The sequence below is a fragment of the Peromyscus leucopus genome, chromosome 1 (assembly GCF_004664715.2).
Source record: "Peromyscus leucopus breed LL Stock chromosome 1, UCI_PerLeu_2.1, whole genome shotgun sequence".
NCBI classification, from domain to species: domain Eukaryota; kingdom Metazoa; phylum Chordata; class Mammalia; order Rodentia; family Cricetidae; genus Peromyscus; species Peromyscus leucopus.
Window position 1 is genome coordinate 161,925,356 of NC_051063.1, and position 14,200 is coordinate 161,939,555.

Consider the following 14,200-nt stretch of genomic DNA (forward strand, 5'->3'; position numbering starts at 1 on the left):
TATGGCTTGCCTGTGGAGCAGATAGGGGTCTCCTACTCACTGTTGTGGGGCAGGGACTGGAGTCCTGTCCCTGTCTTCTGATGCCAGCTCTGCCTTATTCAAGTGCAGAGCAGCCGCCCCAGATGGCCTGCGTATCATTGGGGCCACATCATCGTGGGAGGGGGACCACAATTGAGATTTGCCATCAAAGAGATTTGAAGTCGGTACATGTGGCCTTTTGGGGATTGGGGATCGAACCTCAGGCCCCCACATTTACTAGGCAAGCACTCTACCACAGAGCTGCATCCTCAGTCTTTTCTTTCCTTCCTTCTTTCTTTCTTTCTTTCTTTCTTTCTTTCTTTCTTTCTTTCTTTCTTTCTTTCTTTCTTTCTTTCTTTCTTTCTCTCTCTCTCTCTCTCTCTCTCTCTCTCTCTCTCTCTCTCTCTCTCTCTCTCTTTCTTTCTTTCTTTCTTTCTTTTCTTTCTTTCGGTTTTTGAGACAGGGTTTCTCTGTGTAGCCCTGGCTGTCCTGGAACTCACTCTGTAGCCCAGGCTGACCTTGAACTCACAGAGATCTGCCTTCCTCTGCCTCCTGAGTACTGGGATAAAAGGCGTGTGCTGTCACTGCCCAGCTCATCCCCAGTCTTTTCACATTTTTTTATTTGAAATTTTATGTTTATTTATTTATTTTGAGGTGGGGTTCCACTATGAAGCCCCGGCTGTCCTGGAGCTTGCTGTGTAGACCAAGCAGGCCTTGAACTCACAGAGATCCTCCAGCCTCTACCTCTCCAAGACTGGAATTAAAGCTGTGGGCCACCTTTAATCAGATTTAATACTTAGATCTCCAATTTATTTTCTACTGTGAGATAGGGTCTCACTATCTGGCCTTGAACTCACCCAAAAAAAGCCCCAGGAGGACCTGGAACTTGTGTTCCCAACTCAGCCCCCTGAGGAGCCGGATGACAGGCCTGTATCACCAGGCTCAGAATATGGCTCCTAACGGGACTTGGCACAGAGTAAGCCAGAACTCATTCTATTTACTGTAGAATTGGAAGGAAAAATGAAACTCGTGCGAGAGCATCAAACGGGGACCAAGCTCTGCTGATCATTTCATTCTGTGACGAATTCTTAACTCCCTCATGACATCTCCATATGTAAATTTGTGTTTCTGATTTATTTTTCTTTTATGTGTACAAATGAGTGTTTTGCCTGTGTGTATGGATGCGTACACAAAAGAGGGCACCGAATCCCCTAAAGCTGTTGTTCTGGGTGGTTGTGAGCCATCATGGGGGTGCTGGGAACCGAACCTGGGTCCTCTGCAAGAGCAGCAAATGCTCTTAACCGCCGAGCCATCTTTCCAGCCCCAGAGCTTCAGGTTTCTTCAAGTTGCTATCCCTCTTGGAACCAGCCACCTCCCCATCAGTCATCAGTGGTGCAGGTAGAACCCAGGTATGTCCTCCAGACTCTGGGCTGAGGCCCAAGGGACACCCAAGAGTCTGTCAGTCTAAAAGGACCTTTGGGAGGTCACGTGCCAGGTTGTGGGGTGGAAGGATTGGATGAAAGCAGTTAACGCCCCGCCCCCGCTCCGGGCCCCGCCCCGCCCCCGCTGCTGCAGATGCACTGTCTTGAGGCTCCCCAAGTTGAGACTCCTCACACCTGCGAATTGGGCGAAGGTGTAAGGAATTAAGTTCGTTAAAGTGAAAGGCTGTTTTGGCCCCACCACAGAGGGCCTCCTCGGACACCAGTCTTGTAGGGCCGTGAGGGGGTGCCCCGTGCCTAAGGCCTGTCCTCCCTTCACCTCCTCCTCCCTGCCCCCGCCAGGGCCACTGGAACTGTGAAAGAGTTATTTTCTGCACAAGGAATTTCACGGCTCAGGAGGCGCTGGCGCAAAAGCCCAGACCACAAAGGTGTCTGGTGTCCCTGGCTACTTGCCACTACGTCCTGGACCTGCCCCACGCTGTGGCTTCTCCAGGACCTTATTCCAAGCAGACTTGGAAACTACGACTGGCCAGCAACCCCCTGCCAAGAGTCTCCCACCTTAGTTCTGGTGGCTCAGAGCCCTGTAATGGGGCAAGCAGAGATCAAGGTGCTGGGGACCTGTTAGGACACAGGACAGTATCCTCACCCCTGGGAAAGGCAAAGGCAGCAAACAGACTACTTATAAAAGAATACAAACACGGTGTGGTGGTGCATACTGAAGCAGGAGGACCACCGTGTAGAAGTTAGCCTGGGCTACATAGTGAGAGCCTGTCTATTAAAAAAAGGGGGGTGGAGTGGGATGGTAAAATAAGGCTTAGCAGTTAAGGGTGCTGGCCGGGAGGCCTGATGACCTAAGTTCAACACACAGGACCCACATAGTAAAGACAAGGGCCAGCTTCCCCAAGGTGTCCTCTGACCTTCACATGTGTGCCTTGGTATGGGTGTGTGATCTCACACGCACAGAGTAAATAAAATGTAATAAAAACCAAAACAAACCCCCATAATGCTAGGTACTAACAACCGTTCTCACAAAGTAAATATGAACCGAGATGGCCCAGTAAGTACGGAGGGAGGGAGATTACTCAAAATGGGCACAGAAAATACTGTGAAGGTGACATTGGAGCCGTGGGCTTTAGAACAGACAGCCTTCCATCACCTGGGGATAGTGGGCCGGGGTGGGGTGGGGGGTGGCCAGGCAGGAAGTAGGGCAAAGGCCCTCAAGCAGTGATGAGCTGGTGCGCTGGGGGTGGGGGGACCGGTGGACGGTAGAGTGGGAGGAGAGCTGAGAAGATGACGTCAGAGTCGCAGCGGGGGATCGCGGGAATGGCCCTTTTGAAACCCGGCACCTCCGACCCCCAGAGTGGGGGGATGCAAAGGTACCCTTTCGGCTTGGATAAGTTTGGAGGTTTCTATATAGCCCTAGCCTGACCCCTTCACCCCTTCATGCCCTCTTAGGTTCTGGCTCAGTGACCTCCGGTCTGAGGGATCTCAGATGTCAGAAGTAGGTCCCTCGGATGTCCCAGCCCCATCTCCTCGAGAACTCTATAAGGTTGACCTCCATAATTAGGAAGAGGAAAACTGGTCTCCCAAACTGTCCTCCAAGTCCTCTTGGGGGTCTGGAGATGACCTTCCTCGGAAGAGGAAGAGGAAAGGGTCCCTCGACCCTAAAGAGTCTGGCGAAGTCGGAGTGACCCAGGCCACTCATCGGGTGCGCAGAAGCCGTGGAGCCACCGGAGAGGCTGGTGCCCGGGCGCCTCCCGGGCCGCTGCGGCAAAGGCTGGGCGGCCGCGCCCTCCCCCCGCGGTGATTCATCCCGCCCCCTCCCGCTCCCTCCTCCCTCCTCCGGCTCCCTCCTCCCTCCCGGGCCGCCGCTGCAGTGCGCAGGAGCCCTTGGTCCGCGCCCCAGAGCCAGGAGCCCGACAGAGAGCTCCCGAGCTGCGTCCGGAGCCAGGCAGGGGTCGCCGCAGCCTGGATGCGCCCTGTGGCGCGAGCGCACGCAGCATCCCGAGCCTCCCGCCGCGCGACGGGGATGCCCGCTCTCCGGGCCCGGGGCTGGGCCCCCGGCGGTAACCGGAGCGGGGGGGCGCGCCCCCCCAGCCGCAGCTGCCGCGCCCGCGCCCGGGCCAGTCGCCTCCGGGCCCCATCTCCTGTCGCCGCGCTCTGCGCACCCGCCGCCCTGCGCGGCCATGGGGACGCTGCTGGCCCTAGTGGTGGGCGCGGCGCTGGGTGAGTGTTGCTGGGGGACACGCGCCATCTGCGCTCGGGATGCCCCCCGCCCGCCCAGGAGCTCGCCAAGTCTCTGCCTGGGAAGTTGTGCGCGGTGCGAGGTCGCTAGGGTCGCGGGACCCCGGGCGACACGGGAGGATCTTGGAGCTGCAGGGGATTCTCGGGGCGGGGCGGAGTGGGGGGCACTTGGCACGCAGGTGGGTCTGCGGGCGCCGGGCCGGGGGCGAGGAGACGCGGAGTCAGCTGCTCGCAGAGCCCCGCAGGCTGCAATGTGACACCCACAGCCGCGTGAGGGGTGGGGGAAGGCGGCGCCCGGGGACTGGGGCCGGGAGAGACAAACCCGGAGGGATGGATACCGAGGGAAGACTCCAGGTATGCCCTGGACGTGGGAATAAACCGAGAGACTGAGGCAGACAGGGACATTGGAGCGAGAGAGTTAAGAGCCGGAGCCAGGGACAGAGAAACTTGAGAAAGGTGGAAAGATCTGGAGAGACCGGGAGGGGATGGAGATAGAGAGGCAGCCCCAGGGACAGAATGCCTGCCAGATGGAGTTTAAAACAGTAACAGTAATAGTAATGGCGAGATCTACAATGATGGGAAGACAGAGTGAGGGACACGCCGATGCTGGGACCTTCAGACACCCCTAGAAGAAATAAATATGGGGGAGAGTGGGGCAGCAGGCAAGGTGAACCAGAAGCCCTGAACACTAAGAGATCAGGAGGCTGGGGGACAAGGGAGAGACCCAGAGCTAGAGTCGGAGACATGACTTCATCAGCTAGTGAGAGGTGGAGGTGAGAGGGGCAGGGAAGAGGGTGAAGGAAGGACCCCGAGGCAGGAAAGAACTTTTAACTTGGGGTGAAGGTTTTGACGTGAGGGAGTCTGGGGAAAGGGGGACAGGGCCGGGTGGTGAAGATGGAGAGGGGGTGGGCTGCAGAGGCTAGAGGGAGAAGACGGCAGGGCTGGAGTGGGCCCCCCTCAGCCAGCCTTCCCACCTCTCAAGCCTGGCTGGTTCTGCAGACCAGCTTCGTGGTGGGAGTGACATGGAAAGCTAGCGCTACTGCCTAGAAGGCTGTTGGCCTTCTGGGGACCAGGGCACTTCGGTGGAGTTACTCCCCACAAGGACACCCTGTTTCCTGGGGCCTCCGGAGTGCATACTCTACCTAGCAACTACTAGGAGCAAAGATACGATTTCTTCTAGCTAACAGGCAGAGGAAGGGGAGAGGGGGCGAGGGTGGGGAAAACTGAGGCTCCCAGAAGATGGGTGACTTGTCAAGGTCACACAGAGAGTGAGAATCGGGGAGCAGCTTGGCATCCAGTATTTGTGAAAATGCTGAAAAGGAGACAGATGCTTTCCGTGGGGCAGCGAGCGCCGTTGCCTAGGGTGGCAGGTGCCTCGCTGACTGCATCCCGCTGTGTGCGCAGTGTCCTCAGCCTGGGGGGGCTGCGTGGAGGTGGACTCCGAGACTGAGGCCGTGTATGGGAAGACCTTCAAAATCCTGTGCATCTCCTGTAAGCGTCGCAGTGAGACCAGCGCCGAGACCTTCACGGAGTGGACCTTCCGCCAGAAGGGGACAGAGGAATTTGTCAAGGTGTGTGGGGGTGCCTGGACTGGGCTGGCATCCGGGAGATGGAGCCCACAGTGCTGGATCTCAAGGTTGTTTGCTTGCTTGCTTTTCAGTATTGCTTTTAGTGCTATTGAGACAGGGTGTTGCTAAGTAGCTCAGTCTGGGCTCTAACTCTTGGCAATCCTCCTGCCTCAGCTTCTGGGATTACGGGCATGCACTTAGCTTGTGTGAGTGCTTTACTAATGATGACGATGTGGATATGATGGGTGACCTGGATTTAAATCCCCACTCACCGCAGACAGCTGATCACCTTAGGCAAGTCACTGAGCATGGGTCCTGAAACAGTGAGGGGCCGTGGTCTCCACCTCATTTTTTTAATCACGTGTGTGTGTGTGTGTGTGTGTGTGTGTGTGTGTGTGCATGCGCGTGTGCATGCATGCTATGGCATGTGTGTGGACATCAGAGCACAACTTGCAGAAGTCCACTCGTATTCTACCACATGGATTCTAAGGCTGGAACTCAGGCTGTCAGTGTGGTGACAAGAACCTTTACCTGCTAAGCCATCTCGCTGGCTTCAACCAGCTAGGTCTGCGTGAAGGCTGAATGAGCTGATGCAGCTGGCATATGGCGGGTTGTGAAAAAATGTCACTGGAATTATGTGGCACCAGCAAAAATGTCTCGGGCAGGTCAGAGAGCAAAATCAAAGAGCAAAGCTTTACACTGTGTGTGTATTTTGAAATGTATGTGGTAGGAGAGGGAGGCTGTGCCCAATGGAGACTGGTGGCTGGGAAATAAGTAGAGAAAGGGGCTGCAGAGGCCAGGCAGAGCTTCAGACTGTGGAAGTGTGTGTGTATGTGTCTCGGGGCTAGGACAGTCAGAAGCTGCTATGGTCCAAGGTGAGATCTCAACCTCCTTGATTTCTCACTGCCCAAAGTCAAGACGTTTGAGCTTGGGCTGGGGACATAGCTCGACGAGAGACCACTTGCCTGAAACCCACCAATAAGGAGCTGGGGGCGAGGCTTAGCAATAGAGCTCTTGCCAAAATTCAACAGTGAGGGGCTGGGGCGTGGCTCAGTGGTAGAGTCCCTGCCTAGAATCCCCCAGTGAGGGGCTGGGGTGTGGCTCAGTGGCAGAGCCTCTGCCTAGCATGTTCAAAGGTTACAATGCTAGAAACACACACACACACACACACACACAAAGATGTTGCTCCCATATATGCATCATTTGTCTTTGGGAGGGTCAGACTGGGGACGTCTTGGGGGTCACTTGTGGAAGACAGGCCCAGACAGTGACTTATATACCCCACTCATCACTAACCACCCCAGATCCTACGCTATGAGAACGAGGTGCTGCAGCTGGAGGAGGATGAACGCTTTGAGGGCCGTGTGGTGTGGAATGGCAGCCGGGGCACCAAGGACCTGCAGGACCTGTCCATCTTCATCACCAACGTCACCTACAACCACTCTGGCGACTACGAATGCCACGTCTACCGTCTCCTCTTCTTTGATAGTTATGAGCACAACACCAGCGTCGTCAAGAAGATCCACCTGGAGGTGGTGGACAAGGGTGAGTCGAGCCTTGTCACCCTCCGGCAAGCCAGATGGAGGGACAGATGGAAAGAAGGGACAGGCTGGTGCCACACGGAGACCAGCCAACAGCCCGCAGCCCGAGGGGGAAGAACACCCACTTTCTGGCTCTGGAATCTTCAGCACTTCAGCCCTGGTCTGGGAGGTCAGAGTAGGCCTTTCCCCTCACAAATAGTGTGCACCAGGCTGCACTCATGATGTGTGACCTCTGACAGGTGTCTTTCTATCTCTGAGACCCAGGATTGTCCCTAGGGACCAGAGAGAATATTGTGTGTGGCTTGGAGTGTCTCTCGGGTGAGGTCACACAGCGCTGGGCCTTGGGCCTTTTTGGGGACCGCAATGGGAACAGCAGAGGCCTGTGGTGTTTCTGAGTGCAGCCAGCATTTTACTTTTAGCTGCCTTGGACCTCTTCCTCAAACCATCTTATTTTTTAGTTTTGAGGCAGGGTTTTGCTTTGTAGCCCAGGATACCCTCCAACTCCTTTTTTCTTCTTCTTCTTTTTTTTTTTTTTTTTTTTTTGAGGAGGTGGGTTTTGAGACAGGGTCTCTCTGTGTAGCCTTAGCTGTCCTGGAACTAGCTCTGTAGACCAGGCTGACCTCGAACTCACGGAGATCCACCTGCTTCTGCCTCTCAAGTGGGGAGATTAAAGACGTGTTCCACTATTCCAGGATAGACCATCTTCTGATTAGCATCAGTTGGAATTTTCCAGAGTCCCCATGTCCTATTGTCTTAGAAAGTCAGGGAGCTATTCCAAGCCTGGAGGCAGTGAAGGACTCTGGGAAGTGGGTCCCTAGGGGCCGGTAGCACTTCATATTTTCCAACCTGGTGCCTTGACCTTCTGGCTTCTTAAAAAGTCCCCACTGGACTCTCCCACCAGCATCTGAGGGAGGGGCTTCACCACCCCCATTTTGTGGACCCAAAGGCCCAGGCTCAGGGAGATGAGATCCTGCAACCAAGTCACCTGCCTGGGTCGTGGATGGGAACCCAGCCCTGCCTGGGTTAACAGCCCCCAGGCCCAGACAGTTTCTCACGTGCATCCCTGCACCATCAGCCAGAGCCTGCAGGATCCTTTTTATAATTAGCTTTTTTATGTTTCTCATCAAAGTGGTACAGAAGGCAAGTGAGAGGCGCATCTGAGGGAGGCGCGGGGACGTCACCATGCTGGGTGTGTGGTGGGTGGTGGGCACAGAACGTGGAGTTTTGCCTGCAAGAATGGGGTTCAGTAGGGCTCAGGCCGCCCCAAAACCAGGCCTCACAAGCCCCAGCTTCTGAGGGGGAAGCTGGAGAGTGCCGTTAGTCTCCGTCTCCTGTGGGCCCTTGCTCAGGGCACCGCCACGGTAAAGCTTGACTTTTATCCGCATTCTTCGCCCTGTTATAACTCCTGAAGCCTTGCGCTGGCGACTGTCCTCAGAACACAGAGCCCTTTCTGCTGAGCTCGTGTTTACAGAAGAATCTAGCATATTCTAGCATTTTCTGCTTGCCGTTGAAGCACAGTACTGCCGCTTTAAATTTTTATTATATTTTTATTTCTTTGGTCTGAGAAGCGTCTGGCGTGTGCATGCCATGGTGCACACGTGGAGGTCAGAGGCCAACTTGCGGGAGTCAGTTCTCTCTCCTCCCACCACATGGACCCTGAGGGTCAAACTCAGGTTGTCAGGCTTGGCGGCAAGTGCCTTCACCTGCTGAGCCATCTCAGGGCCATAGTATTATTGTACTATTTTTTAGTATTTACTTACTTACATGTTTATTTTGAGAGACATTATCTACTATGTAGCCCAGGCTAACCTCAGATTCACATTCCCACTCAAACAAATTCTCCTACCTCAGCCTCCCTAGTGCTGGGATTATAGGTGTGAATCACCACACCTGGAAAAACTGATGTGTGTTGTTTTGTTTTCCCAGACACAGGGTTTCTCCATGTAACTCTGGCTGTCCTGGAACTCACTCTGTAGACCAGGCTGGCCTCAAACTCAGAGCTCTGCCTGCCTCTGCCTCCTGAGTGCTGCGATTAAAGGCGTATGCCACCATGGGCAACTGGCTATGGTGACTTTTTTTAATGTTTCATTTTTTAAATTTATATTCTTTTGGGGCTTTTAAAGACAAAGTCTAATGTTACCCAGGCTAATATAATGTCCAACTTGCTATATAGCCAAGGATGACCTTGAACTCCTGATTCTCCTTCCTGTACCTCCCACATGCTAGGATGACAGGTATGTGCCACTTTGCTCATTTTTATTGAGTGTTGGGCACAAACCCCAGGCTCCCTGCATGCTAGGCAAGCACTGTGCAGCCTGAGCACCTGCTCTGGGCTTTTTGATGCAGCCTCTCTCTCTGCAGCTCAGGCTGGTTTGAGACTTCTGCCTCAGCTGCCCAGGTGCGGGGGGGGGGGGGGTTGAGATGGGAGCCATCCCACCCGGTCCCTACCAGGTCTGCTTGCTCTTCTCACTCTCTGTCTTACTGGGTACCTGGTGTCACCCACTGGTAGCCCCTAAACACACATGGAATCACACCCAAAAGCAGAGTGATGGATGAAGGGCTGAGAAGGCCCCTCCCGGGATGGCTGTGGAAGGTGGCAGGATGCAGGAGGGCACCACAGGAGACAGCAGTAATGCACATAGGAGAATCTGAAGCTCACAGTGTCTAAGGCTGCTGGGGACTCTGGCCCACAGAAGGGCTGCTGTGTGGACCCACAGGCAGCCTTAGAGGACCCCTGTTGTCTTAAGAAGGCAAAGGCCTGGTGTGGAGCCCCTGGCCTGTCATCCCCGCTGAGGCTGAGATGGAAGCCTGGGCTGTAGAGAGAGTTCAAGGCTAGCCTGGGGAACATGGCAGGACTCCATCACAAAATGAAAATAGGGATGTGGCTCAGTGGTAGAGCTCTTGCCCAGCATGTGTAAGGCTCTGTCTGGCTTCAGTCCTCAGGAAAGGTGGGGGTGTTCAAAGAGCCACCCTAAGGAGCCACTGCCCCTCCGTGTGACTCGATGGGCTCTCCTTGGCCTCAACTCATCTGTAAAGTGAGGACCCCTCAGTTCCTCCTCCTGAGATGCCCCATGGCTTGGTGAGGATGGCCTGGGTATTCATCAGCTGTTATGGGGCTCGCCTTGGCCACTCTGAACAGTTATGCTTGGAGTCCAGCCCCAGCCAGCTCTGAGCCCATCTTGGCTGTACATCTTTGGCTCAGCACTGAGCTGTCTCTGGGCCTTGGAGTCCTTCTCTGGAAAATGGGCTGTAGATAGAAAAGACAACCCAATGGAATGTGCTTGTGGCATGCCTTAACTCTCAGCACTTGGAATGTGGAGGCAGGAGGGTTGTGAGTTTGAGGCCAGCTTAGGCTACATAGGGAGTCCCTGTCTCGAACAAAGAGAATTTAGCACAGAGTCAGGTGGAGAGGGGTCACTCATGGCATGTGTAATGGCTGATGAATGAATGAATGAATGAATGAATGAATGAATGAATGAACAAATGGGGGAGCATCCAGCCCTGCACCCTGCCCTCCCTTCCTCTGACCCAGAAACAGCAACATTGTCCAGGCAGGGTGGCAAGCAGGAGGCTCACAGGAGAGGAAGACCTCACGGGCCAGCAGGGGTGGGGCGTGGGGCAGGGGAATGAGATCCGGGCTACCAAGGGGGCCAGGGATGTAGGGTGGACACCGGCCAAATCCGGCTGAGGACATGTGCCAAAGTGTCCTTCCTTTCCAGTCCCCTGGCTGGACACGCTCCCTTTACAGTTTAAATTTAGGCCCCATGAAAGGAAGCAGGAGAGGCAGGCCAGCGCTGCGGAAAGCGGGGAGGCTCTCCCGAAAACAGCCAATGCCGAGCAATGCTGGCTGCCATGCTCTGTGTTCCTCTGTTGCCTCTGCCCAGCAACTCCGAGTGCTTTTGTCCTCATCTGACAGAGGGGCACTGGGGCTCAGAGAGGGGGACATTTGCCTGAGGTTGCACAGCTAATAAAAAGCAAAGCCAGAGCCAGATAGTGGTGGTGCACGCCTTTAATCCCAGCACTCAGGAGGCAGAGGCAGGCGGATCTCTGTGAGTTCGAGGTCAGCTTGATCTACAGAGCTGGTTCCAGGACATCCAGGGCTATGCAGAGATACTCTGTCTCAAAGGAGAAAAGAAAAAAAAAAAAAGCAAAGCCAGTTCAAACCCCAACAACAGACCCAGAGTGGCCCCAATTACAACAGTAATAAGAACACCTGCTGAGAGTCACTGTCCCGAGAAACTCATCTTTTGTTTGTTTTTTTTTTCTGTTGGAGGTAACAGAGGTTCAGAGAGGCTTAGTTACCTTTCCAAGGTCACACAGCCTGCAGAGTGACCCCAAGGCTTTTGATTTGCAGAGTTACAGACTGTCAGCACAGCCTGTGCACCCTCCTAAATGTCACAAATGCCACAGGGAGGCAAGTTGACAGCGATCCCTAGGCTCATCCTAGCACCTTGTCCCTGTCAGAGTAACTGTCAGCCTCTAGGAACCAACACAGCGACCTTGTCTGCGGCCCAGGCTGGGAGAGCTTGAACAGAGCAAGCGGTTCACACGCTGGGGCTGTTGTGTCTCCTTGAGCTGGAGCCCCTGCCGCCTGCTTACACCCTGCTCGGCCCCTGCAGCCAACAGAGACATGGCGTCCATCGTGTCGGAGATCATGATGTACGTGCTGATCGTGGTGTTGACCATATGGCTGGTGGCGGAGATGGTGTACTGCTACAAGAAGATAGCCGCCGCCACGGAAGCCGCCGCGCAAGAGAACGCGTGAGTGGGGCCGCCGAGGAGGGCTGGGGCGGCGAGGAGGGCTGGGGCCGCGGAGGAGGGCTGGGGCGGCGAGGAGGGCTGGGGCCGCCAGGAGGGCTGGGGCGGCGAGGAGGGCTGGGGCCGCCAGGAGGGCTGGGGCCACCCGGGGGCCACCTGTCACTCAGAGCCTCTGTGTCAGAGAGACAAGAGTAGCTGGTTGCAGATGAGGAAACCCGGAGAATGTGAGGATCACCCCTCTGCCAGGTAGCAAAGCCAGGATTCGAACCCACGTCTTTGGGTTGCCTCCACGGAGTCCTGAATGTCACAGAGGTGCCCTGCAGTTACAGAGAGGCCTCTCATTCAGACTCAGGGGGAGCTCAGCCCAGCCCATGGCTCTCTCCAGTCTCAGTAGCCCTGCATGTTCAGGGTTGGGCCCCGGGGTCACCGTGTGCCTTGCCTTTCCCTGAACAGCTCGGAATACCTGGCCATTACATCCGAGAGCAAAGAGAACTGTACAGGCGTCCAGGTGGCCGAATAGCGCTGGTAAGGCTGACGGACCGGCCTGGGCATCGCCAGCCAGGAAGGTTCGAGGACTGGGTCTCCAAGTCTCCACTTCTCACCCTGCAGGCCCTGGGCTTCACCTCAAGGCAGAACCAGCCCTGCCGGGTACCCTCTCCCGGCAGTGGGGATCGGCCCCTGATGGGGACCCTCCCCGCGGCAATAGGAGTCAGCCCATCGGCCTCCCCACCTCACAGTCCTGCAGAGGAGCCACCTGGGTGGGAGCGGGCAGGGACTGATCCCACCTCACCCACCGCCTCCCGCCCACCCTCCCACCGCCATGCATGATGGGTGAAGCAATATGGCCGCCCCACCCTGCTTTTGCTGCCTGTTTGGGGGAGGGGGCGGTGAGGCCAGGGGGCAGGCCCCGCCCCTTCTCTTGCTGATTTGCACATAGGCCACTTCCCACACGTACTGCCAGGCCGGCCGGCCCCAGCCCTGCTTGAGGGGGTCAAGAGTGGGGGCCGGGACAGGGACAGTCGTGGGCAGGGGGTTCCGGGCCTCATCTCCCCTCCGCTTCCTCCGGCTGGACCTGGGGTTCCCTCTCTGTGACACCTCCTAGCCCTGGCCCACCCGCCCTCTCTCACCAGCCTTCACTTGTGGTCTCTTGGGAAGGGCCTCTTCGGCCTCCTCTCTCTTTACAGAAGTAGTTTTTGTTCATGAAATAAAGATTCTTGGACTCGAGTCTCTATTCTCTCATTAGCATCCTCCGCTCCCCCTCAGCCCCAGACCCAAAACCTCGGGGTGTCTCTTGGGAATCTTCCTTCCCGGCAAGGACAGGGCCTCGGCCACATTTAAGAGTAACACCAGGGGCTGGTGAAGTGCTTAGAGCTGGGTCAACGCTCTGGAAGTCATTGTTTTCAGTGGGTAAGAGTCAGGACCGGAGTCCAGAGGTGGCTTTGGGATCTGCAGGGACAGGCAACGGGACCTTAGGGTTTCATGGGGCTTGCTATGCTTTGAGAACAGGGAGTAAGTTTGGGGGAAGCTGGGCAGCGGTGGCGCACGCCTTAAATCCCAGCACTCGGGAGGCAGAGGCAGGAGGATCCCTGTGAGTTCAAAGCCAGCCTGGTCTACAGAGTGAGATCCAGGACAGACACCAAAACTACACCGAGAAACCCTGTCTCGAAACACACACACACACACACACACACACACACACACACACACACACACACCTGCCCCCCAAAAAAAAGTTTTGGAGAGGTGGAGAGAGAGAGAGGGCAATACAGTGAGACAGAGCGAGAAGGATGGACGGAGGCAGAGAGATAGAGACAGAAATAGAGATAGGTAGACAGAAGGAGAGAGAGAGAGACAGACAGACAGACAGACAGACAGACAGAAGGAAGTCAGCCAGGAAGACCCATTGGCCAGGCAGAACCAGTGTGACCCCTGCCTGAGAGAGGTTTCAGGTCTGTGTCGGGAGGAGGTACAAGCCTGTTGTGTGGAGACAGCTGTTGTGACTCAAATGCCAGCCTGGGCCACCGGGCAGGTGTAGATGGCCTCCTGGGCTGTCTGGTGTTTATCTGGTTCCGGGTCTGGGGTCTGACGCGCATGGCACTTGGCTGATGGTGGGAGTGGGCTGCACTTGCGTCTAGCCACTTCCGGCCACTTGGCCTGGGCCTGGGCAATCGGTGTTGCATTTTCAGGGCCAAGCCCCCCATCCCCCTATCAGGACTTTCCGGGCTCCAGAGGTCACTGGGCAGGCAGCACAGCGGCTGCCAAAACAAACCAGCCCCCGTGACTTGTAGGAAAGAGGCTGGGGGAGGGGCCGGGCCCCGCCAGGGACAGGAAAGGCTAGAGGCCCATGGCGGCATGGACTGGCTCACAGGAGGGCAGGGGGCCGGCATGGAAGCAAAAGCGAATGGACGGCTACCTGGCCACAAGCATGGTGGACCTAGGGAAGCCAAAACTTGGCAGCTCAGTCCTCCAGCTTAGAATCCCATCCTTCGGGGCTCCCAGCACACCTGAGTGCCCCTGCAAGTGGGAGGCCAGGCTGGTGGCTGAGCCTACCCGGTCCGAGCCCTGCAGGCCCCGCCCCATTAGCCAGGTGGCCTCAGGGGCAGCCAGTCCTGGGGTCCGCCCTTCCCCGCCC

The 14,200-nt window shown here is 56.1% G+C and overlaps 1 protein-coding gene across 1 annotated transcript; it reads left to right on the forward strand.

The window, feature by feature from the left end:
* The first annotated feature begins 3,323 nt into the window (after positions 1 to 3,323).
* On the forward strand, positions 3,324 to 12,792 carry Scn1b (sodium voltage-gated channel beta subunit 1). Its single transcript, XM_028877805.2, has 6 exons — positions 3,324 to 3,683; positions 5,106 to 5,272; positions 6,574 to 6,814; positions 11,430 to 11,571; positions 12,022 to 12,093; positions 12,178 to 12,792. Exons 1-5 carry the CDS (start codon positions 3,644 to 3,646, stop codon positions 12,086 to 12,088), a joined length of 657 nt encoding a protein of 218 aa, XP_028733638.1. The 5' UTR covers positions 3,324 to 3,643; the 3' UTR covers positions 12,089 to 12,093; positions 12,178 to 12,792.
* The last annotated feature ends 1,408 nt before the right edge of the window (positions 12,793 to 14,200 follow it).